The 27,243-nt window shown below is 42.5% G+C and overlaps 1 protein-coding gene across 1 annotated transcript; it reads right to left on the reverse strand.

Annotated features, from left to right (window-relative positions):
• Window positions 1–484: 484 nt before the first annotated feature.
• On the reverse strand, window positions 485–21,804 carry LOC129821089 (ras-related protein Ral-B). Its single transcript, XM_055878364.1, has 5 exons — window positions 21,650–21,804; window positions 3,822–3,989; window positions 3,061–3,269; window positions 2,585–2,762; window positions 485–2,397 (listed from the first exon to the last, which is right to left on the reverse strand). Exons 2-5 carry the CDS (start codon window positions 3,933–3,935, stop codon window positions 2,272–2,274), a joined length of 627 nt encoding a protein of 208 aa, XP_055734339.1. The 5' UTR covers window positions 3,936–3,989; window positions 21,650–21,804; the 3' UTR covers window positions 485–2,271.
• Window positions 21,805–27,243: the final 5,439 nt, after the last annotated feature.

Genomic DNA, 27,243 nt, shown 5'->3' on the forward strand with positions numbered 1-27,243 from the left:
GAAGCTTTGGATTGGGAAGTGTGAACAGCGTTTCACTCCACCTGCTTGAGTGATGGGGGGAACTAACTCTGCTTGACAAAGTCCTAACATTTCAGAAGGATAAAAACAATGGTTTCGAAATATACTTTTTTTTACCCCTTGGGGTCAAAATTGTCCTCCTTTTGGTGCTTTTAGGGTTAATATAAATGCTTAACAGCTCTAATATTTGTACCCATTCATTCCTATGCACTTTTTGCATCTAAAGTAAGATCTCAATGTACTGTGAATGACCTGTAGAGGATACTGTATGGCATGTTTGTTTCCCTACCATTACATTACACTAGAATTCTGAAGGAAAGATAAGATGTATCATGTACTGAGACTAGTAGGCATTTCAAAATATACATTCAACACATATCAACAAAGACAACATTGTCTAAATCTAACAGGTTGAATCCAATATTTCATGATTGACCATTTTACGCTGCGATTGAAGACCACCAACTTTACAAAGAAAAAAGCATTTATTTGGCAACATATTTCGAAGTATTTTTTGTTCAGAAAAGAAGGTGAAAACCTAGCAATAATAGACTAACTTTAAAAGAAAAGAGTAGGACACACATTGTTATAAAAGAGCAGAATGATTAGGACAGTGGTTGTTGGAAATATTACTTTACTGTTGTAGGGCAGAACAGAGTGACTGATCCAGCAATAACAGCAAATGAGCTGTGTCCCTCACCAGAGTAGCATTCATTAGGGCACAATAATTTTTTTTATGTTTACAGCTGAAAACAAAAATGACAATTTCCTATTGGACAAGTCCAGGTAGTCCCTCCACGTGCCTGTCCGTTTTGTTCAATTTGATACCTTATGAACATGACCAAAGTTCGTTCACACAGACACAAATGAACCAGAAGAATCAACTGTTGTCTGATGGACATACATACCTACATACACTCAGTTAATATACAAACATAATTTATATAGAGGGGTGAATTGGTAGTGAGTTGGTAGCCTAAATCATGATATCCTTAATGGTGTTGGCACAAACTGCTTTAGCATTCTCCAGCATGGGAACTTTGAAGAGTTCTTATTTTTTAAGGTATTGGCAACAATGTAGTGCACTTTCTACAAAAGCATTAGAATAAAATCCATAATAAGTACAAATATTAATAACCCAAAGCTGACATTGACTGGCTGATAGTTAATGGCAACACAGAGTGTACTTAAATCTCACTCTCCTCTTATGGTGCCAACTGACCCATATTGCACAGACTAATAGATGTGGCAGAAGTTCCATTTCAGTTCCTGTATTTACCAGGAAGTACCCAATAAGTGCCAGCAGGTGGCTCCAAAAACACTGCCTGCTAACTGCCTCAACATCCATCATTCTTAGACTAGGGTCAGGAGTTTTTCCTGACAATGTAAACTGACCCGAAGAAACTTCTGGCCCCCACATGTGCTTTGACTCCTTAGGCAATGAGCCTTCTTGATTGACAATTGCTTTATCCTATTGTAGAGGAAACAATGACGAGTTCAGTCTTAGTCCCCAACTCTTACTAACTAGGAAATATATATTTTTCCATTAAGAAACACAGCTTAGTGGTGATGTCCATGACCACATAGACATCAGTGAAAAGCATTGAAATCGCTACATTTCTGTGCTTGACAAACAATCCCCATTCACAGATCCATTCCCATTCTAGACAAAAATGTCCCAAGGCCCATTCTTGATGAAAATAAAGGGTATAATCATAAGTTGATCATAAAGGACAGATCTATTGAGATAGACAGAACAAGATCAAAGCAGATTGAAGTTAGTGTTGGAGGCAGTTTGGTCATTAGGTTGTTATCAGGGGAGCGGTCAGGCATTGCAAATCAAGTCACAGAGTAGCAGAACAATGGTCACCTTCCATTAAAAACAATAAACAGTCAGGCTATCTATCTAACCTTAAGTTTTAGTTGCAAAAACAGTGGTTGAGAATGTGGTAAACACCTGGGTCGGGGTCCATTCCATTTCACTTCTAGAAGTAAACTGAAATTCCAATTTCCCTTATTGAAAAGCAATGAGCAAAATTGCTACTGGAATTTTAGTTTACTTACGAAATTGACAGAGTTGAAATGGAACTATCCCCATACCTGCTAAACAAACCTACTATGGCCAGATTAAAAACAAATCTAAAACTTTTGACTCAACGTGAGGAGGGATGTTCTGGTGTGATTCTGAGCTGGTTGGTTCCTCAGCGTAACGATAGATTGTGGTGTTTTGTGTTGTAAAGGTCTATGTTGGGTTCAGAGTAAACAGCATCGCTCTTTGAAACTCTTCTTGTTCTTATTCTTGTTCTTCCCCTTGCCGTTTTTGTCCTTGTTTTCTGACATCTTCTTGCCTCGCACCTCTCGCATTAGGTCAAAGAATACCTTGAGAATTGAAAAGAAACAATGTTGCCAGACACATTTACCTGAACAGACAATTATCAGTCATAGTCCACCACTATTTCTGTATCACTTTATCAACTTGAAAATGGCATATAGAACATAATTGTCTGCAGTAATTACACGCACGCACGCACGCACACACACACACACACACACAAACTGACTGTACCTTGTCAACGTTGGCTCGTGTCTTAGCTGATGTCTCTACATACTGCACTCCCCACTCCTCTGCCTTGGTTCGGGCCTCGTCTACAGAGACCTGTCTGCGGTCCTCCAAGTCAGACTTGTTCCCCACAACCAACAGGGGAATCTTATCCTCCTCTGCCTTCACCCGCAGTATCTGCTCCCTGTAACGCACACATTATAAGCATTACAAATACTTTATCTGGATCCAGAGACAGGCATTGAGGTCAGGTGCAAAGGAAAAACATAGGGAAAGGGGAATAGAGGTGTAATGTCTTACAATCAAGAAGTCATGGAAATTATTTCCTAGGTCTATATTGCAGGCAAACACACACACACACACGCAAATCATAGCTTCCGAGTCTTCTGTCACTACTGTCATAGTGAGTGTTCAGTCTGAAACCCATTAGGCTGCCTTCAAAGCCATGCTAGGATACATGAGGAGTTAGTCATGGTACCAACCTGAACTCTGCAGTAGCTGTGAAGGACTCGTGTTCTGTGATGGAGAAGACTAGCAGGAAGCCCTCTCCACTCCTGAAGTAGTTGTCTCTGATGGCAGCATAGTCCTCCTGTCCAGCCGTGTCCAGGATGTCGATCTGGACCTCCTCTCCATCTAGCACCACCTTCTTCCTGTAGCTGTCTGCCTTGGTGGGCTCATAGTCCTCCACAAACTAGGAGGAGGAACCACAGAACCGTCAGAACGATTCATCAGTCATGACAGTACGTCACAGAGTGTAATGTGGAAATAGGCTGGGAGGCATCGTCACGAAGATTAGGTATAAGTTAGAAAACAAAGCTTCTACACAATACAGCTTTGAAACATTAACATATGACAAAAAGTAACAAGTATTAGTGATGGGGCGGAAGTCGATATAGTTAAATATTGGGATATTATTTTTGACGATATATTGTATAGTTTTGACAATATCGCAATATTATTTTTTGCGCTAGTTGACTGTACCTGCACCAAAATTCATTTTTTCCCCCCTCCATAACTTGTTCTCCATATTATTTTTAAATATCAGCACTTATTTCCATGACTGATCAAAACTCATTTTCTTATGGCTCTCTCTTGTCCCTCCGCAGCAGACATATGGTAAGCAATATGTTTAGAACATTGAATCGCAATAAAATCATATCGCCACCTAAGTATCATGATAATATCATATTGTGAGGACCCTGGCAATTCCCAGCCCTAACAAGTATGTGTGTCGTGCTCTCACCTCGTCGTACATGAACTGCAGCGTGAGGGCGGACTTGCCCACGCCACCACTCCCCACCATAATGACCTTGTGCAAGGCCAGAGAACTCTGGGTCTTACTCTTACTGGCAGCCATCTCTGGTCTCTGTCACACACACCGTCACTATGTCCAAACACTCACTGACACCACCTGTAGAGACAGAAAGTACAACAGTCAGTCAGTGAACACACACACACACACACACACACACACACACACACAATACAGATAACACACAATACAGATAATACACACAGCAACAGTCCTTTGAGCTGTTGTTGTTTATTGAAGTTCTGTATTATGTCATTCTGTATTATGTTTCATGTTTTGTGTGGGCCCCAGGAAGAGTAGCTGCTGCTTTTGCAACAGCTAATGGGGATCCTAATAAAATACTAAATACACACAGTACACACACACATTGCCCAGTCAATCACAGAGCCTACTAAAACTGATGGTAAACCTGTTCGATGAAAAGCACTCACAAAACCTTACACATAGTTGAACCGAGCTTGTGAAACCAAACCAGCCTACGTTGCAGCCAGTCCCAAACCTCATCCCCACACTGCCAAATAGGCTGGTCATGAATCTCACAGCAGACTTTCACAGCTGGCTTAGTGGGGTTCACCATCTAAAGGGCAATACCACCGATCAAACGCATGCCCACTGTAGGGTGGGATTTTGAACCATGATAAACAATTATTTTAAGGACAGCCTAACTCATAGAAAACCTCAAAGGAAGAGCAGTAAGACACCTTCAGGGCAGGGCAATATATCTGCATACACAGAAAACTGTACAATTGCTTTCAGGTGACTTTTAGTGACTAAGGACATTATGTCAAACTAGTTCAGTGGGTGAAATTATAATATGCTCTGGGCAATTTGATAGCCTTTGACAAAGCAGTTTAATAACATATCGTCTGCAATATATTTTAACAATCATGGCCTTTGAGCTTCAGTGAGAACAGGTTTAGAACTTCTTAGAGCAGTGTTTGAACTGTGAGTTATCAACAGAGAGTCATGTAAATAACAGATTATTATTTTTAGGCAACTCTTCTACACACATTGACCACACACACAAGTGAAGTCATCTCCAAACATTTGAACAACTCCCCTCATACAGTCAGTGTAAAATGTACTGTGTTCTGTAACATCCTGTAACCTCTCCCTTCACACTGTTGTGAAGGCTTTGTTAAGGATGGGACCAAGCCCTGTCCATCCTGTTTCTGTGTAGCATAGTAGCCTACTGACACACATCTCTCTCCACCCTACCCCTCCCTCCAGGCATGGCCACGGCCAAGCTTAGCTGGTTACCGTGACAACCTCCACCCCACACCTGTACAGGTAAACTCTCATGGACTGATGCGCATAAGATAAATGATAGTAGAGCAATTCCATGGTAACGGAATTACGCTGAGACTCCGATTTTCTACTTTAAAATGTATACCAAACAAAAACCATTGATTTCAAAGATATTTTAAAGCGAAAAAAAATATATTCCATTACTGTGGAATTGCCCAGTGGCATCTGTCGGCGGATTGTGGGACGTGACAACTAAAGACTAACTTTGTTCCAGCAAAAGTCCAGTGTTCCATCACTGATCATATTAGGGAGGGGACATTTAGCCCATAGACTTGCCCAAAACTGGCTGAGAGTTTCTGTTTAGAGCGGTGGAGACTTTGCTGGTCTCCGGTTCTCATCCTGCCTCAGGGGATTTCTGTCTTTGGAAACCCAGAGCTTTCCCAGCTTCATGGGAATGTCTTCTTGTCTGATCCCCCATACCAGCAAACCTGTCAGCTCGACATAAACACACTCAAACAGTGTTTCAGTGGGTGTGCACATTACTGTTTGACTGTAAAGTCAAGTCAAATAAATGGCATCCGGGATAGAGAATGTATCATCTTGGTGGTGAATTTAAAGCAAACAACATTTCATTACTATAGAGGAGTGGTTCCCAAACTTTTTATAGTCCCGTACCCCTTCAAACATTCAACCTCCAGCTGCGTACCCCCTCTAGCACCAGGGTCAGTGCACTCTCAAATGTTATTTTTTGCCATCATTGTAAGCCTGCCACACCTACACTATACGATACATTTATTAAACATAAGAAAGAGTGTGAGTTGTGTCACAACCCAGCTCGTGGGAAGTGACAAAGAGCTCTTATAGGACCAGGGCACACATTATAATAATCAATAATTTTTCTCTTTATCTGTTCATCGAATATTGTGAATAACTCACCACAGGTTAATGGGTGTGCTTGAAAGGATGCACATAACTCTGCAATGTTGGGTTGTATTGGAGAGTCTCATTATTAAATCATTTCCCACACACAATCTATGCCTGTATTTAGTTTTCATGCTAGCGAGGGCCGAGAATCCACTCTCACATAGGTAAATGGTTGCAAAGGGCATCAGTGTCTTAACAGCGCGATTTGCCAAGGCAGGATACTCTGAGAGCAGCCCAATCCCGAAATCTGGCAGTGGCTTCTGATTAAATACAATTTTCACAGAACCGCTTGTTGCAATTTCGATGAGGCTCTCATGTTCAGATATCGTTAAGTGGACTGAAGGCAGAGCATGAAAGGGATAACGAATCCAGTTGTTTGTGTCATACGTTTCGGGAAAGTACCTGCGTAATTGCACACCCAACTCACTTAGGTGCTTCACTATTTCACATTTGACATTGTCCATAAGCTTGAGTTCATTTACACACAAAAAATCATACAATGATGGAAAGACCTGTGTGTTGTCCTTGTTAACCTCTCTAGGGTATGTGAGACGGTAGCGTCCCACCTCTACAACAGCCAGTGAAACTGCAGGGCGCCAAAGTCAAAACAACAGAAAACCCATAATTAAAATTCCTCAAACATACATATATTTTACACCATTTTAAAGATGCACTTGTTGTAAATCCAGCCACAGTGTCCGATTTCAAAAAGGCTGTACGACGAAAGCAAACCAAATGATTATGTTAGGTGAGTGCCTATTCACAGAATAACACAGCCATTTTTCCAGCCAAAGAGAGGATTCACAAAAAGCAGAAATATAGATAAAATGAATCACTAACCTTTGATGATCTTCATCAGATGACACTCATAGGACTTCATGTTACACAATACATGTACACTGCTCAAAAAAATAAAGGGAACACTAAAATAACACATCCTAGATGACCCATCCTTTTTTCTTTACATAGTTGAATGTGCTGACAACAAAATCACACAAAAATGATCAATGGAAATCAAATTTATCAACCCATGGAGGTCTGGATTTGGATTCACACTCAAAATTAAAGTGGAAAACCACACTACAGGCTGATCCTGTCACGCGGGACTAGCTGGGCCAAAGAACCAGACGCAGAGAGAGAGCCGCTTGGGAAAAAAATTCCTTTTTACTCTTACACAAAAATGATAAGCCCGAACATTCAGGGCGCAGAGAAACACTTGCCAACAACCCAAAACACACACACGTAACAAAAAACAATCCCGCACAAAACAAGGGCGGGTCAAACTCCTAAATATAGGGAAGCTCATTATGAAACCAAAAACCACAGGTGCAACTAATAAGACAAAACAAACAGACAAACGAAAAAGGGATCGGTGGCGGCTAGTAGGACGGTGACGACGACCGCCGAGCACCGCCCGAACAGGCAGGGGAATCAACTTCGGCGGAAGTCGTGACAGATCCACCTTTGATGTAATGTCCTTAAAACAAGTCAAAATGAAGCTCAGTAGTGTGTGTGGCCTCCACGTGCCTGTATGACCTCCCTACAATGCCTGGGCATGCTCCTGATGAGGTGGTCGATGGTCTCCTGAGGGATCTCCTCCCAGACCTGGACTAAAGCATCCGCCAACTCCTGGACAGTCTGTGGTGCAACGGGGCGTTGGTGGATGGAGCGAGACATGATGTCCCAGATGTGCTCAATTGGATTCAGGTCTGGGGAACGGGCGGGCCAGTCCATAGCATCAATGCCTTCCTCTTGCAGGAACTGCTGACACACTCCAGCCACATGAGGTCTAGCATGGTCTTGCATTAGGAGGAACCCAGGGCCAACCGCACCAGCATATGGTCTCACAAGGGGTCTGAGGATCGCATCTCAGTACCTAATGGCAGTCAGGCTACCTCTGGTGAGCACATGGAGGGCTGTGCGGCCCCCCAAAGAAATGCCACCCCACACCATGACTGACCCACCGCCAAACCGGTCATGCTGGAGGATGTTGCAGGCAGCAGAACGTTCTCCACGGCGTCTCCAGACTCTGTCACGTCTGTCACATGTGCTCAGTGTGAACCTGCTTTCATCTGTGAAGAGCACAGGGCGCCAGTGGCGAATTTTCCAATCTTGGTGTTCTCTGGCAAATGCCAAACGTCCTGCACGGTGTTGGGCTGTAAGCACAACCCCCACCTGTGGACGTCGGGCCCTCATACCACCCTCATGGAGTCTGTTTCTCAATCAATCAATCAATTTTATTTTATATAGCCCTTCGTACATCAGATAATATCTCGAAGTGCTGTACAGAAACCCAGCCTAAATCCCCAAACAGCTAGAATGCAGGTGTAGAGGCACAGAAGTTTCTGACCGTTTGAGCAGACACATGCACATTTGTGGCCTGCTGGAGGTCATTTTGCAGGGCTCTGGCAGTGCTCCTCCTGCACCTCCTTGCACAAAGGCGGAGGTAGCGGTCCTGCTGCTGGGTTGTTGCCCTCCTACGGCCTCCTCCACGTCTCCTGATGTACTGGCCTGTCTCCTGGTAGCGCCTCCATGCACTGGACACTACGCTGACAGACACAGCATACCTTCTTGCCACAGCTCGCATTGATGTGCCATCCTGGATGAGCTGCACTACCTGAGCCACTTGTGTGGGTTGTAGACTCCGTCTCATGCTACCACTACAGTGAAAGCATTCAAAAGTGACCAAAACATCAGCCAGGAAGCATAGGAACTGAGAAGTGGTCTGTGGTCACCACCTGCAGAACCACTCCTTTATCGGGGGTGTCTTGCTAATTGCCTATAATTACCACCTGTTGTCTATTCCATTTGCACAACAGCATGTGAAATTTATTGTCAATCAGTGTGGACAGTTTGATTTCACAGAAGTGTGATTGACTTGGAGTTACATTGTGTTACATAAAGTGTTCCCTTTATTTTTTTGAGCAGTGTATGTTTTGTTCGGTAAAGTTCATATTTATATCCAAAAATCAGAGTTTACATTGGCGCCTTACGTTCAGAAGTTCCAAAACATCCTTTGATTTTGCAGAGCCACATCAATTTACTGGAATACTCATAATAAACATTGCTAAAAGATACAACTGTTATGCATGGAATTTTAGATGCACTTCTCCTTAATGCAACCACTGTGTCAGATTTCAAAAAAGCTTTACGTAAAAAAGTTGACTGATCCAGCTGATCCAGCTGTAATGCATAGAATTCACTGGCTTGTATGCAAAGCAGTTATTGTTTTAAAACATCTCCTGCCATGTCACTGATGCATCGTGAAACAGTGTTGTTTGATGAAGGCATTGTCTGTATAGTTTTTTGGGCCTTTTCCCCTGGCATTGTCCCAGCCATATCCGCGGCAGCAGGAAGAATTAGGTCCTCCACAATAGTATGGGGCTTGCCTGTCCTAGCCACTCGGTAGCTCACCATATAAAACTCTTCTAGCCCCTTATTAATTGTATCTGTTGCTTTTATACATGTCTTACCACTCGAAAGTCATCTTAATTCTCGCTCAAATAACTCCTGTGGCTTATTTGTCAAATGGGCATGTTTTGTTTCTAAATGTCTGCGCAAGAGTGAAGGTTTCATCAAGTTGTGAGATAGTACTTTTGCACATATAACACACTGTGGCTGAGGAAAGGCACTGCTCTCAATATAAGTGAACCCCAAATCAATGTAGTTCTTATCATATTTGCGCCTCTTCGATGGTCCAACGTCCATGTCTGTTTTTCCTCCACACTTGGCCACAGCTAAGCTATGATATGTCAATAGCAGAAAACAAATAGCTTCATGAAGGTAAAACCACTAACTGGGGGGGTGAAGGGAGGAGTGGCCTTATGGGATGCCAGGTCACCCTGGATCTTCCTGTCAAGGAAAAAATAGGTCTGCCCATGTAACGTCCTGTCTTTGTTTCTAGAGGCCGACCTGAGTGGACAGGAAGGACACACCGGGTGGCTGCAGACTGAACCTGCTGAGTGACGAGCTCAGCACTTTAAAACAGAAGGTACAGTAAATGTGTTACTTCCATCCAACACACAATGAGACCGAGCAAGAAAAACAGAACTGCTATACTACCACTCAGCCTAGTTTATCACTCATTCACTTTGTTAGGTCTCAATTTAAAATGTTGTACAAATCCAATGCTACTGCCTAATATACACTACATTATAGTACTATTACAGGTTCATTATGGATAACGTCATTGTCATTGTAGGCTCATTGAAGAAGAAAAAACGAACATGACTTGTGAATGAGAGGCCCATCGAGAATGAGTCAGTCATGGGATCCTCCTTCCTCTAACTTCAGTGCCCGTCAATGAAAGTCTACGCTAAGGTTAAATGGAGGGCGGCCTTGTGTGCCCGGTCCCAGCAGAAAACACTGCGTTCTACCTGACCTATATATACAGCATAGCACAGTAGAGGGTTGTAAGGATATACAAGGCCTATCTGCATGATCGGTCTGTGTCTGACAGCTAGGAGCTGCTGAAATATAAATGACTAGAGCGTACAACCAGGCTGCAGGAATTCATTAGGATTCCCCAGACGATACACTGAGTCCATATAGCAGGCAGAAGGAAGCCTATGTTCTCCACACAGATGATACAGTGAGTCCATACAGCACAGCCAGGCATAGGGCCAGGCAGCCAATGTTCTCTACTGTCTTCCACCCTTCCACATCCCATACAACAGACAGCACAGTGAATCCATATAGCGGCAGAGAAGAGCCCACTAGGCAGTCCCATGTTCTCTTCACTGTCTTGGCACCTCCGACATGGAATAGCCCACAACACAGTGCGACACTGGGAAATTCCTGGCCCAAGCTTTAGCCTCCCACAGCCTATCCAGTAGGCCTATTTATTGCAGTGTAATGTGTAATATGCAGTGTAGGATAGAAACAGGCCTCAGTCAGGTGTCCTCTGCATGTGTACTACTCTGTCCACTACAAATACTTATCTGTAGATCAGTGCATTGTTGGATGAGAAGTGCTTGATCAGGGTGACCAAAAACTTCTCCACTGCAGAGAGGCGACAAGGGGGAGGGGAGGGCTGGGGTCAATCAAGGCACATGTCAGGACAGGAGCTCAGCCCGGGACACTGGGGGGAGGAGGGGCAAGAGGAAGGGACGAGTAGCAGAACAGGTGAATGCTGCTAGAGACATGCCAGGATAGATCAGTCAGGATAAAGTCAGGTGACAGGCAACATGGTGTACAGGTTACTGCAATTAAACAGCAGTCAACCTAACAGAACATTGTCTGAAATTATGGGTTTCAGAAGCCAGAGTCAGGTCCATATTATTGTGATACAGAACATATCCTGCCATTTACACTGACTCATCATATAGTACTGGAAAACAATCTAATTAAATGTAATTAATTCAAATAATGTAACTTCATCAACAACAGATCAGTTATTCATTCAGTTAGTCATGCTACAACATCTTCAGCAAATCTTAGTCAGTCCTTCCTTCCTTAATCATAAAAGTAAGTTGAAGCTATAAAACGTGATGAGTTTCAAAACATGAGCCATGATGCGACCACTATGTTAGCGTACTCTGGTAAAGTGTTTAGAATGCAGTTGTCTGGTAGGACTCTTCCTGCCTTCTCCTTAAAGGCCAGTTGGGGACTTTCTGAAAAATGTGATGGGGAAAACAGGGGGATTGATGGCCCAGAAAACATCCCCCAGCCAGGCCTCCCTTCCATTTTCTAAAACCCTCTCACCCCAAGCTACAGTATATGCACTTCCTCTGGACGAACTCACATCTCACTTCCCTCCAAAACAGTACCAGGACTAGCCAGTTCCTCATCACCTGATCAGCACATTACGCACTAGGGGCACAGAACTGATGAGAAAGAGACACACAAAAAGCTTTTGTTCTTTTTCTCTTATTTCCACAAAGTGCATGGTACAAGCAGCAAGTTCCCTTCTAGTCTTTCTCTAGAATAAGTATGGCAGATAGCTTATGGACTAGTGTTGCATTGATTGTGGCCAGAGTGGACTCTACAGTTAAAGTCATGAGGCAGGTGTTTAGGCGAAGGGGATTTCATCTGTAACCTAAACAGCACCCTGCACAGAGGGACAGGGTGTTCAGGGGAGTGCTCACAGACTCTGGCAATGTCCCAATTACCTACTTTCTCCCAAAGTGTAAACTTCTTCACTTCCCTTCACTGATTTAAAAGGAATTGACTAGTATAAGAAATATGGTTAAACGCCCATGCCTCGACCAATCCAATGCTTTTAGATTTGTAGGAAGTAGTGAACGGGTGCACACTTCAGGAGAAAGGAAATATTATTGGGACGCACCCCTTGTTTATCATCAGAAGGCTTATGAATAATTGAGAAGGAGAGAGAGGGATTTATTTGTATTTTAATTGCATTTTTGTTCAACGTTTACTTTCTTTAAAGATCATATTTGAAACAGTATTTAAGGTCCATTCAGTTAAAATAAGGATTCTGGGGCTAATTTGTGAGGAAAAGCAGCTCCCCAATCTGAGCTGCCCGACACCCCACAATGCATACTAACCATCCCCAGCAGAGGAACACACAGAGGACTCTTTGACTAATTTGGGCAGCAGGGTGCTAAACTGGGTCTCTGTTTCAAGCCTGATCCAACCGCCCTAGTCGCTTAGTAGTACATTCACTCTTCTGAATTCTTAACACCCCTAATTCACTACATTCATAAATGCACTTGTGGAGGACATTCACTAGTATTTAAATAAGGAGAATAGATCATATATAGGGGCTGATCTAACACACTTTTACCGTTTATAGGTCTTATAGGAACATATGCACAATGTTCTTGAAGATGTAGAGAAAAAACACCATATGTAATTTTGTGATGACATCAGAGAGGAGTAGTCTTTCAGTTCGTGTTCGGTATCATAGGACTGGTTTTTCAGAGTCTATCTGGGGATGATTGGGGGGGGGGGGGGGTTGACTTATACAGGGGATACAGGGAACCTCCCAGATACTCACCCCCCCCAATCCCATATTGCTACCACACACTCATACAACTCCTAAGCACTCAATCAGCTTTCTATTTATTTCCTTTCATTAGAGACTCGGGTACATTTCCTGATCTGTAGTACTAATTTACAGCTCACTCTCCATTTTTTCCAATAAAGAAACTGCATCCTTCTCTCCTAGTTGTCTTGTCTCCATCTCTTAGCTCTATCGGCTAACATTTGTCAGCTGTAGGCCTAATCATCCTCTGAAAGTTTTCAAGGGAAACAAAGCAGCCCCACACACACACACAGTGGCCCCTAGGCTCCAGTCAATGGGTTACCATGGAGACAGGGCATGTCCCACTTCATCTCAACTCCCTCTCAGGGATCAGGGGTGCATGGCTGCCTAGAGTGGACGCAATGGGGTCTTTGGGATCTCCAAAGAGGAGCTTGGAGCTCAACATTGTGGTAGCATAACCAGGAAAAAGATGCTAACAGATGTTATCTGCTATGCTATATAAACTCAGCAAAAAAAGAAACGTCCCTTTTTCAGGACCCTGTCTTTCAAAGATAATTCGCAAAAATCCAAAAAACTTCACAGATCTTCATTGTAAAGGGTTTAAACACTGTTTCCCATGCTTGTTCAATGAACCATAAACAATTAATGAACATGCACCTGTGGAACGGTCGTTAAGACACTAAAAGCTTACAGACGATAGGCAATTAAGGTCACAGTTATGAAAACTTTGGACACTAAAGAGACCCTTCTACTGACTCTGAAAAACACCAAACGAAAGATGCCCAAGGATGTTCCTGCTCATCTGCGTGAAAGTGCCTTAGGCATGCTGCAAGGAGGCATGAGAACTGCAGATGTGGCCAGGGCAATAAATTGCAATGTGAGACGCCTAAGACAGCGCTACAGAGAGACAGGACGGACAACTGATCGTCCTCGCAGTGGCAGACCACGTGTTACAACACCTGCACAGGATCGGTACATCCGAACATCACACCTGCTGGACCGGTACAGGATGGCAACAACAACTGCCCGAGTTACACAAGGAACGCACAATCCCTCCATCAGTGCTCAGACTGTCCGCAATAGGCTGAGAGAGGCTGGACTGAGGGCTTGTAGGCCTGTTGTAGTAAGGCAGGTCCTCACCAGACATCACTGGCAACAACGCCGCCTATGGGCACAAGCCCACTGTCGCTGGACCAGACAGGATTGGCAAAAAAGTGCTCTTCACTGACGAGTCGTGGTTTTTTCTCACCAGGGGTGATGGTCGGATTCGCGTTTATCGTTGAAGGAATTAGCGTTACACCGAGGCCTGTACTCTGGAGCGGGATCGATTTGGAGGTGGAGGGTCCGTCATGGTCTGGGGCGGTGTGTCACAGCATCATCGGACTGAGCTTGTCATTGCAGGCAATCTCAACGCTGTGCGTTACAGGGAAGACATCCTCCTCCCTCATGTGGTACCCTTCCTGCAGGCTCATCCTGACATGACCTTCCAGCATGACAATGCCACCAGCCATACTGCTCGTTCTGTGCGGGATTTCCTGCAAGACAGGAATGTCAGTGTTCTGCCATGGCCAGCGAAGAGTCCGGATCTCAAACCCATTGAGCACGTCTGGGACCTGTTGGATCGAAGGGTGAGGGCCATTCCCCCCAGAAATGTCCGGGAACTTGCAGATGCCTTGGTGGAAGAGTGGGTTAACATCTCACAGCAAGAACTGGCAAATCTGGTACAGTCCATGAGGAGGAGATGCACTGCAGTACTTAATGCAGCTATTGGCCACACCAGATACTGACTTACTTTTAAGATACTAACTTACTTTTAAGACGCATTATTCAATTTCTGTTAGTCACATGTCTGTGGAACTTGTTCAGTTTATGTCTCAGTTGTTGAATCTTCTAATGTTCATACAAATATTTACACATGTTAAGTTTGCTGAAAATAAATGCAGTTGACAGTGAGAGGAGGTTTCTTTTTTGCTGAGTTTACTATGCTAGATGCTATGCTATGATAGATACTATACTACGGTAGATTATATGCTGTGCTAAATTATATGCTAACAGATGCTTTAATGTGGTGGCCTGGAATCAAACGACAGCAATCATAGTAATGGCGACGCTCATATCTATCCAACACATCCCACTCACATCCTTCTGACTCAGATACTATGTGGCCTGGAATCAAAACCTCCTAGTCAGAGAAATGGTGATGGCGATAAACATATCAGCCCCTCATCCAACTACTGACACGGCAGGGGCCTTCTAAGCACTGAACAGACCCCAGACCGCTGGCTATCTCCCACTACAGCCATATCACGCGCTGCTAGTGCAGCTCGTGCAACTCTGGCAACATAACCCGCAGTTCCATTACCAGCACCCATAGAGATTACCAGCACCCATAGAGATTACCAGCACTCGACATGAGTGGGAGAATGCCACACATCTGCAGTGGCATGAACTGTAATCAGCCTGAGAGGCCCTCGAGCAGCGTCCACCAGCACAGGCAGGCACAGGCAAAGACACTGACACACACAGCCTGAGCTAGTCAAATGAGATGTAGGCCTACAACCTCAATAGAGCACAGGCAGGCACAGAGAGGCACTAGCATACACAACGGGCACAGAGACAGCATAACATACCTAGCCACATGAATGTGATTATTAAGACTTACCTCAACAGAGCACACAGTCAGGGACAGACTGACGGCAGAGTTAGGCCTAGGCTATGAGACCGTGAGACATTGTTGTTCATTGAAACATTAGAGTAGAATGGTATAGGCCTGTGGTAGAGCCTCATCAAACCTTGTTTCCTACAAACAGAACATGGCCTTACGTAATATGTACTACAGTAGAGTATGTAAGAGAGGGAGGGGATAAGAATAACCTTTGCAACGACGGTCCGGACCGACCGATCAGAATAAGGCCCATGTCTTGAAAATATATATAATGAAAAATGCATAGCTAGCTTCTCTCTGTAGTCTGTACTTAGATGTAAGGCAGAATATAGTCCTGTTTGCTTTTGTAGTCATTTTGCTTGGTGTTATTGGTTTTAAAATTAAATAAGTTAAACACATAGAATCCATACATTGGATTGCATACCATTTAGGCCTAAGGAGAAAACGTCTGATTCTAATCAAAGCCTGTTAATATGGTAGTGAGCCTATGCATTAGACTTAACTTCATGTGTTAGGAGCACAATCTCAGGGGGGCCAGACACCTCCCAGGTCTTGCTGGGACATGTAGTGAGAAAACAAGCATTTCGTAAAGACATCCCAGGCTTCAGTCAAAAAGAGACACAAGAAGAGAAAGCGAGAGTGAGAAAACATGCATTTCGTAAGGACATCCCCACCTTCAGTCAGAGAGAGCGAGAGAAAGATGTGGAAGGAAGGAGAGAACACAAAGGGAGAGGGGGAAATAAGGCAAGATGGATACAAAAACAACCAACTAGCTGGCAGATACATAAGTTAAGCAGGGCCAAAAAGAGAAGTTATAAGAACCCTTTTTCCCCATGTAGGCCTACTTTTTCCTTGTCAAAGTCAACAGACTATGAGTGGGTCTGGGCTCTGGGTGAAGTTGAGCAAAGCTGGAGGAGCTTACTCGGTGACAAGCAGGGCTGGGTTGTGGCAAGAGGAGAGCCTCCCTCAGCCCAGCCTCCCTAGAGAGGCCCTGCTTGTGGACATGTTTATGTTTATGGTCCAGGGAGGGTGAAGGGCTGGTACCCACTACCACTCAGACCTGGCTTCAAATACTTGGTATTTGAAATATTTCAAATACATTGAGCGTTTGCTTTCGTCTACCTGGAATACCAGGCAGGTGGGGCTTGCAATTGGAATACCAAGCAGGTGGGGCTTGCAATTTTGGGACTTTCCCATTGGTGCCATTGCAACAGGAGGGGACCAGTTACCTCCCAGGACTTGCTGGGACATGCAGTGAGAAAACAAGCATTTCTTGAAGACATCCCTGTCTTCAGTCAGAAATGCGTGGAATAAAGGAGAGAAAGTGAGAAAGAGAGAGAAAACAATCATTTCGTAAATATATCCCCGGCTTCAGTCAAAAAGAAAGACGTGCTTTAGTCTACCTGGAATACCAGGTAGGTGGGGCTTGCACCTTTTGGGACTTTTCCATTGGCTACATTGCAACAGGCATACTCAAATCAAGCACACCTAAAGTATTTAGAATTTCAAATAGTATTTGAACCCGGATGTAGCTGGCTCCCACTACTTAAACTCCTCTCAATTCTCTCCAGTAGGCACAAGAGGCATCCAGCCAACAAGGCCTTCATCACCAGGAGATCACTGACAGGACCTGACTCTCACAACAAAATATACAGCATTGACTCCGACGCAGAGCAGACGATTGATGGCATGATGGTCCGTTTCTCTTTCTCCTCTCTGAAAAGGAGCTTTTCCCAAGTCATATAAAATGGCTCTATGTCTGTGCCTGTCTAGCCCAACATCATTAGTAGACAGTTCTCTTCTTACTCAGATGTCATTACATTCTGAATGAATTTCTAGAAGACAAGACAGGAGGCCAGAGACGGTCAGCTAAAGTCACTAGGAAGATCTTTAAATAGTGCATGAGGTTCTCTGTCATGGATCGGAGCAGAACTGTCATCAGGTTAAACTGGAAAGAAAGAACCCTAAAGGAAACCCATTTTTTCAGCTCTCCTGCTATATCAGATAATACTTGTCATATTCTTTCTGACAGCTCCCAGTAACAGGAAATAACCAGAAGGATTATATTTTAAACGAAAGGGCCTTGAGTAGCTCTGACACAGTCACATAAACATTCACAGCCTGAGTGATTGTCTTAGGGCTCGGGGGGAGAGAAAGAATTCAGGGCCAGTCCAGTATCAATCTCAGGACCTTTCTCCACAGAAACAAAGATTCTGACAGTCCTTCACAAGGAGTGAGGGAAATAAAGCAGTCTCACTGAGACAGACCAGCATCAGAAAGTTAAGGCCTTGCATGCCACTTTTTTCTCATCTGTGAAAGCATTAATTTATGACCACCATGCATACCCTAGCCTAGACCATTACCCATTAATAATTCTTGTCATAAGACATTCAGAATCTCTCAGAACTTCACTTAACAAAAGTCTGTTGACTTTAATGGGTTATAAACAAAACTGTTTATTCAGTTAGGGACAAAGACCACGAACACCAGCTGTGGGAAGGAAAATGTGAATGCCTTCACATTCAGTCAGACACACTGGTCTGGTCGTCTGAAGTTAAACTTAAAAAAGATGTGAATTAAGACTAGACAGGACTCCTGCTGTAAAACGTCATGTTATCTTGTTAAGTGGACCTAAATGAGAATCTGACGGTCTCTACATTCTGCCTTCAAAGACAGAAGAATGCTCTGAATATAACCTTATTTTGGGTGCCCTTCTGAAACTTAAAGAGCACACGGAAGCAAAAGCACAAGGAAGGGAAAGCACAAGGCAACACCAGCTGTACAAACAGGCCTATGTTTCCATATGTAATATCTAGGCTACTACACTTCGGCATCATTCATCTCCTTGTGATTCCCTTGATTTTGAAATGACTATTTCCTGTAATATTTTTTGCAATATTGTCAGGAATGTGTAACAACCAACAACTGGTCCAGTTGATGGAGGATATACTGTAGTCAGCAGTTTCACTTAACAAGGTAAATGTTAAGGTTAACTGGCTGCACTTCAGAGTCCAATGTGGCACTACCACATGACAGAACAGAGGAACACATAATATAGTCAAAATGGGTGGGTTTTGTTCATGCTCTATTCCTCAAGAGACAGAATGAAACTAGGCTTGGTCCACCCTGAGGCACAGAGAGCTTAATATGGGGATGTTACTATTTCACAGCTCACTGGCTGCGTCTGAATACCAATACTTGCGTCCTAAATAGTAGTTTGTTTGAGTATGCGAGGGGGGGGGGGGGAGTTTACTAGTATGCAACAATTCAAAAATCGAGTATGGTTAAAATGCCAGGATGTTAGTCTCATTTTAGGTCTTCATCTAGTAGAATTCGATGCACACTTTTCCACAATGCATTGGAAGAGTTGGGCTGCAAATGATAGGCTCTAGTTCTCTTCAAGTAGCCAAACTAGGCTACTTAATTGGGAAGGTGCCCAAAGCTTCTGTGGTGGTGTTCAAATTAAAATGATCACGAGAATTGCATCGTAGGCTACAACAAAACGTTTCCAAAAGGGTTCTTCGGCTGTCCCCATAGATTAACCCTTTTTGGCTCCAGGTAGAACCCTTTTGGGTTCCATGTAGAACCATCTGTAGAAAGGGTTCTACATGGAAAGAAAATCATCTGTAGAAAGGGTTCTACATGGAAAGAAAAGGGTTCTACCTGGGACCAAATAAGGTTATTCAAAGGGTTCTCCTATGGAACCAGTCGAAGAACCCTTTTTTAGACAGCACCTTTTTTTCTAAGAGTGTATATCTTTGAAAACAAGTATTTTTTATATATTTTTTCCCCCTAAGTGGATTTCTGTTTTCTCACTGAAAAGTGTTTCTTGTTCTCCTGGCCTTTTTCAGAGCTTTTAAACTAAATACTAAACTATCTTTTGATTTGTGAATGTGTCGGCACCGGGGACTCGGTATGTGGCTGCTGTAATGATGTCATGGTAATCAGGCCTTATGATTTGAACATATGGATTGTTTTAATTTTGTAGGCGTGGCTACCTATTTAATTATTGCATTTATGGATCAAGCCTTCGCAGTCATTCTGATCTCATTCTCAATGATCAGTGCTTTAGTTTATTATGTTGCTGACCAGCGGTTCTGAACTTGTGATGCACCTGACTGTCCACGTTTTTCTGTGCAATAGCCTTTTGATTTGAACATTTGAAAAGTTTTGGTGTGTGTACTAGGCTATTTTTATTTAATTTACACTGAGTATACCAAACATTCGGAACAACTTCCTAATATTGAGTTGCAAGGCCAGTGTCTTATGTTAACTTATTACAGCACAGTACGGTCAGAACGCGGGAGAGAGAGGAACGTGTGTGTGTGTGTGTGTGTGTGTGTGTGTGTGTGTGTGTGTGTGTGTGTGTGTGTGTGTGTGTGTGTGTGTGTGTGTGTGTGTGTGTGTGTGTGTGTGTGCCCCTCCCACACCCTGGTGATAAGGGTGATGTAACTGTTCCACACCATACAGCCCATGTCTGTCATGTCATGTGATAAAGGCCATATAAAGGTTACACCCAACTTGAAGAACAACAGTAAGAAGTAGCAAAATAATGGGCATGCTGTATCAAATTAAAACAAAAAGGCAATATTGAAGTAATGTATAAACTTCATAAAGGCTACATGACATGATTGTTGCTGAGCATAACCAGGAAGAAACTGTGTTATTAGCCTACATGTTTCAAAAAAAATTATTCAACAACAAAAAGAATTCAGTCTAAATACTCTGCATCGGTTTTGGTAACAAATGAAAATGCCATTACTTATAGGCCGAAGTAGCCTTGCTCTGTTGACCTGGTGAACTATTTTGACAGGGCAGTACATACATGTCATTCCTTTTTTAAAGAGACAAGATACTAACCCATGCATGATAAATGTGTCCTAAAGTACAGACAAGATATTATGGAAAAAGACAGTTTTGCTGATCGATCAGATTTTTACTAAAACACACATTCATGTGAGCTACCTTGGGTGTGGCAACCTCATTAGACATCTGTAAAATCAATGTATGAATGGTACAAAACCATGTCGGCAGCACAGTGTTGTTTACATGCATAAGGCAAACATGGAACAAGATGTGAAGTATCCTCCTATGTATATTCTCTGGTTGATTTGGTCCTAAAGTCACAGTAGCCTGTTTTAACAGTGTAATTACCTACAAAATGGTCTGTTAGGATAATCAATGGTGGGAGAGCTAAATTAAACATTGTATCTGGGGAAGCCATCAGAGATACAGCTGCCTGAGACACTCTTACTGTATCTAATATGTAGCCTATCTAATAGGCCTACTGCATCTAAAGGAAACATATCTATACATATATATTTGTCTTGTTTCACACATCTACAAGTGTGTAACCTGTACAAGTGTGTGGTGTGAAATGGAAATGTGTTTTTATGTGTGTGGCTCATGGCCAGGGATCAGATTAAATACTTGGATTAAAATATGATTTAAATTACATTCAGCAAAACAGCTGACTAAAAGAAAATAAATAAACATAAGAAAATATCGCAGTGATACAGTAGCCTAGCCTAACCATCAATGATCGCTGTTTTGGCCTTGTTACAAGAACAACATTATAGCAACATTGTTGTTTTACTAGTCCATAATATCGCCGAGTGCAACAATGTATAAAAATACTGATGGTCTCTAAAGGACTTCTATTATCATCGTGCCACATCCCCGTTACCGCCTCGGGGAGTGTGCTTTCAATTGGATAAGTGCAACTGGTAAAGGCCCTACCACTATTTGGAATAATTGTATTATGGTCGTTTCAAAAAGAAGTCACAAATATGGGCATTTATTCCAATAGTCTGCAAATCTATAGATTTGAGTTAGACTACCTACCAGTCGAGGCAGGTTTTCCCTCCCTTCCTTCCTTTACTCACTCTGAAAGAACAGACGTAGTAGCGCCATGGCTACATAGAAATGCTCTGTAATAAATATACATGTATTTATTAGATATTTATGAAAGCTTACCAAAGCAAGATTTTGACGTTTCCCCTTTCTTGCTGCTATCTTGATGAGTGCATTAATGGTGAATAGCGAGGCATAGGGCTGCCGAGTTCCACTGTTCCAACACAGACCGACCGTCCGCTGCAACTCAAAACCCCACCTTCCGGACATACAGGGAGGAAGAAACCCGACAGGATATGATGTCAACAACAGCTCACTTGCGCTCCAAATGGCCCCGTCATAATATCGTCCAAATGGATCCTAGCTTTCCTCATTACTTGAAGTAGTATGCTCATCTCTGATCAGGAGTGACATGGATCGATGAAAGTTATGGGATAAATCTCTCCTTTCACCAATCCATCTGTGTTAGGACAGTGAGCTACTTTATAAAAGTGAGGGGTTCGTTTGAAAGCATTTGAATAGGAACACTGCACCTTGTATGAATACTGATCTTCACACATAGGCCTAGTTGTCTTTCGTTTGTGTAAATGTATGAACACATAATCAGTTATTATTTTTATTTTTTATTTCTTTCACCTTTATTTAACCAGGTAGGCAAATTGAGAACACGTTCTCATTTACAATTGCGACCTGGCCAAGATAAAGCAAAGCAGTTCGACACATACAACAACACATAGTTACACATGGAGTAGAACAAACATACAGTCAATAATACAGTGAAAAATAAGTCTATATACAATGTGAGCAAGTGAGGTGAGATAAGGGAGGTGAAGGCAAACAAAATATATATAAAAATAAATAAAAATATAAAAAGGCCATGGTGGCGAAGTAAATACAATATAGCAAGTAAAAAAAACACTGGAATGGTTGGTTTGCAGTGGAAGAAAGTGCAAAGTAGAGATAGAAATAATGGGGTGCAAAGGAGCAAAAATAAATAAATGAATACAGTAGGTAAAGAGGTAGTTGTTTGGGCTAAATTATAGATGGGCTATGTACAGGTGCAGTAATCTATGAGCTGCTCTGACAGCTGGTGCTTAAAGCTAGTGAGGGAGATAAGTGTTTCCAGTTTCAGAGATTTTTGTAGTTCGTTCCAGTCCTTGGCAGCAGAGAACTGGAAGGAGAGGCGGCCAAAGGAAGAATTGGTTTTGGGGGTGACCAGAGAGATATACCTGCTGGAGCGCGTGCTACAGGTAGGTGCTGCTATGGTGACCAGCGAGCTGAGATAAGGGGGGACTTTACCTAGCAGGGTCTTGTAGATGACCTGGAGCCAGTGGGTTTGGCGACGAGTATGAAGCGAGGGCCAGCCAACGAGAGTGTACAGGTCGCAGTGGTGGGTAGTGCAAGGGGCTTTGGTGACAAAACGGATGGCACTGTGATAGACTGCATCCAATTTATTGAGTAGGGTATTGGAGGCTATTTTGTAAATGACATCACCGAAGTCGAGGATTGGTAGGATGGTCAGTTTTACAAGGGTATGTTTGGCAGCATGAGTGAAGGATGCTTTGTTGCGGAATAGGAAGCCAATTCTAGATTTAACTTTGGATTGGAGATGTTTGATGTGAGTCTGGAAGGAGAGTTTACAGTCTAACCAGATACCTAGGTATTTGTAGTTGTCCACATATTCTAAGTCAAAGCCGTCTAGAGTAGTGATGTTGGACAGGCGGGCAGGTGCAGGCAGCGATCGGTTGAAGAGCATGCATTTAGTTTTACTTGTATTTAAGAGCAATTGGAGGCCACGGAAGGAGAGTTGTATGGCATTGAAGCTCGCCTGGAGGGTTGTTAACACAGTGTCAAAAGAAGGGCCAGAAGTATACAGAATAGTGTCGTCTGCGTAGAGGTGGATCAGAGACTCACCAGCAGCAAGAGCGACATCATTGATGTATACAGAGAAGAGAGTCGGTCCAAGAATTGAACCCTGTGGCACCCCATAGAGACTGCCAGAGGCCCGGACAGTTCTGAGTTATATTTTGTCTGATTTTCTTTATGGATTACTTTTGACAAATTATTAAATAATAGGCCTAAGAAATGTTCTATCATAGTGCCACCTGTTGATAAGAATAAACAGAATAGAACAGAATACACTGTGTATACAAAACATTAGGAACACCTGCTCTTTCCATGACATAGACTGACCAGGTGAATCCAGGTGAACGCTATGATCCCGTATTTATGTCACTTGGTAAATCCACTTCAATCAGTGTAGATGAAAGGGAGGAGACAGGTTGAATAAGGATTTGTAAGACTTGAGACAACTGAGACACAGATTGTGTATATGTGCAAAAAGATGTAAGTGCTTTTGAACGTGGTATGGTAGTTGGTGCCAGGCGCACCGGTTTGTGTCAAGAACTGCAACGCTGCTGGGTTTCACACTCAACAGTTTCTCGTGTCCACCACCCAAAGAACATCCAGCCAACTTGACACAACAGTGGGAAACATTGGAGTCAACATGGGCCAACATCCCCGTGGAACGCTTTCGACAACATGTAGAGTCCATGCCCCGATATAAGTGAGTCGACTAGTGATGGGTCGTTTGCGAAAGAGTCGGCTCTAAGAGCCGGCTCTTGTAGGTGAACATTGGGAGCCGGCTCGCATATCAAAAGAGCCAGATCTATTTATAAATATATATTTTTTAATTAAGATATGAATAATCAAAATATTTAAATGAATAGAATTAACTAATTCAAAGAACGAAAAATTAAAATAAAAAATATAGGCCTAAATGCTCAAGCGCACACACACATTCATTCTGACTGTCTGCTCAGACTAACAGCATCACCTGTTGTTCCTGTCAATCAGACACGCAGTATCAACCAATGAACCGAAGATACGGGAGGGAGGGCAGGGGCCAACTCACTCACAGTCACACACTTAGCAGCCGAGGAGAGAGATGAAGGACATCGGCTCTTTTTGGTGAGCTGAGCAGAACGAGCCGGCCCACTGAAAAGAGCCGGAATGCCCATCACTAGAGCCGACACTTGCAAAACGCGATCAAGCCATCCGCTCTTCAGTTTACGCCTACCATTTTTGCGTGACTACACATCACTTTACGGCATCACGTGTTTTCTGGTAGGGAACTGAGTCGGGTGCACCGTCGTGCACAGGTAGAGACAATACGCTACAAATCATTCCAAGCAAACAGTTTGAAAAATACATATTCAATCTTCCATTATCAAAATTATACCAAATCGTTTATTTCATTTTCGCGACTTATCAAAAGTGACTTTGATATCACAGGTAGAGTTAGGCTGCAGTAGCCTAATGGTGGTGCTGTTTAGGAAATGTTAAATTGTTCAAGGAAGATGTGTTTACGGTCATGATATATACTGAACAAAAATATAAATGCAATGTAAAGTGTTGGTCCCATGTTTCATGTGCTGAAATAAAGATCCTAGAAATGTTCCATAAGCACAAGAAGCTTATTTCTCTCAAATATTGTGCACAAATGTGTTTACATTCCTGTTAGTGAGCATTTCCCCTTTGCCAAGATAATCCATCCACCTGACAGGTGTGGCATATAAAGAAGCTGATTAAACAGCATGGTCATTACACAGGTGCAACTTGTGCTGGGGACAATAAAAGACCACTCTAAAATGTGCAGTTTTGTCACACAACACAATGCCACAGATGTCTCAAGTTTTGAGGGAGCGTGCAATTGGCATGCTGACTGCAGGAATGTACATCAGAGCTGTTGCCAGATAATTTAATGTTAATTTCTCTACGTCGTTTTAGAGAATTTGGCAGTATGTCCAACCGGCTTCACAATCGCACACAACGTGTATGGCGTCGTGTGGGCGAGCGGTTTGCTGATGTCAACATTGTGAATCTCGTGAGGAGATCCGGAAGCCAATTGTGAGGTATCTGTGACCAACAGATGCATATCTGTATTCCCAGTCATGGGGAATCCATAGATTAAGGCCTAATTTATTTATTTAAGTAGACTGATTTCCTTATATCAAGCTCACCTATACTGAACAAAAATATAAAATGCAACAATTTCAAAGATTTTACTAAGTTACAATTCATATAAGGAAATCAGTCAATTTAAATAAATAAATCTATGGATTTCACATGATTGGGAATACAGATATGCATCTGTTGGTCACAGATACCTCACAATTTTAATGACAATGAATTAATGATGTACTAGCGGCAGATGTAACAAAATGTTTACCATCAAATTTTACTTTGCTAAAATGGTATTATGTTACTTAAAAGTTCACTTTAATATAGAATAAACAATTATATTAACCCATTTTAAACTGGCATAACATGATTATTGTATGGTAACAATGGTCATCACAATGGATTAGTAATCTACTAAAAATATATCAAGTTCACTTAGATCTTGCTGTGAAGCTGTGTGTGTGTGTGTGTCTGTGTACTGTGTTTGTTTGTCATTACTGTAAACACATCTTGCTTTAATCAATCAATCAAATTGATTTATTAAGCTCTTTTTACATCAGCCAATGTCACAACGTGCTAGCTATACAGAAACCCAGCCTAAAACCCCAAACAGCCAGCAATGCATATATAGAAGCACGGAAGCTAGGAAAACTCCCTCGAAAGGCCGGAACCTAGGAAGAAACCTAGAGAGGAACCATGCTCTGAGGGGTGGCCAGTCCTCTTCTGGCTGTGCCGGGTTGAGATTATAACAGTTTAACATTTTAAAATCATAACAGTTTAACAATTTAATATTTCCTAAACAGCATCACCGTTAGGCTACTGCAGCTTCTGCAGCCGCACTCTAATCGTGATATCAAAGAAATGTTTTATAAGGCGCGAAAATGAAATACACAATTTTGTATCATTTTGATTATGGAATACTGACTACGTGTGCTTCAAACTTTTTAATTTAAATTATTTGTAGCTATATCGTCTCAACTGTGCATGAGCGTGCATCCGACTCAGTTTCCCTACCAGAAAACATGCAATACAGTAAAGTGGAAACGTGCGGATGGCTTGACCTCGTTTTGCAAGTGTCGGCTCACTTGACCTCAGTGCATTACTGAGGGGTGCAACTCAATATTAGGAAGGTGTTCCTAATCTTTGGTATACTCAGTGTAAATGCCATAGCAAACAATACAAAAATCCTGTGACCTTTTATTACAGGAGAATATAACAAGTACAAATATTACTCTTAATCCCCTCCAAGTCAATTATGTTTGAATATGTAATACGGAACAGTACATTAGCCAGCTCTTTGTCCTTAATTTACAGATTTGAGGGTCAATTCTTATTATGGAGCCAACAGATAAGATTTCACAAATAATTTTGGATATCATTTTTGGGGGGATAGTTTTCCAGTGACAGAAAATATTCCCCTGAGCTGGCATATGATAAGGAATATAAATCACCGAATTGTCATAGACAGTATGCAATAATAACTTTTTATAGGTTCAAGGTAAAGTTTGAATGGAATATTTCGATATCATAAACAATCACATGCTTTTCATAGTGGCCTATCTCTGCTTATCTTTTTCTCCTTATGTCATAGTAGCCTATAGTAATAAAGTGGACATATGCAGATTACACTGACAGGCAAACATTTACATTTGACTGTAATATGTAAGTGCAACTAGTAGCCTACTATCACGTGCTTTCTCCAGTGCTGCGTAAGAGTTTCTCATTTTCAATCTTGAGAAACACCCACACTTCCT

The sequence above is a fragment of the Salvelinus fontinalis genome, chromosome 23 (genome assembly GCF_029448725.1).
Source record: "Salvelinus fontinalis isolate EN_2023a chromosome 23, ASM2944872v1, whole genome shotgun sequence".
NCBI lineage: Eukaryota > Metazoa > Chordata > Actinopteri > Salmoniformes > Salmonidae > Salvelinus > Salvelinus fontinalis.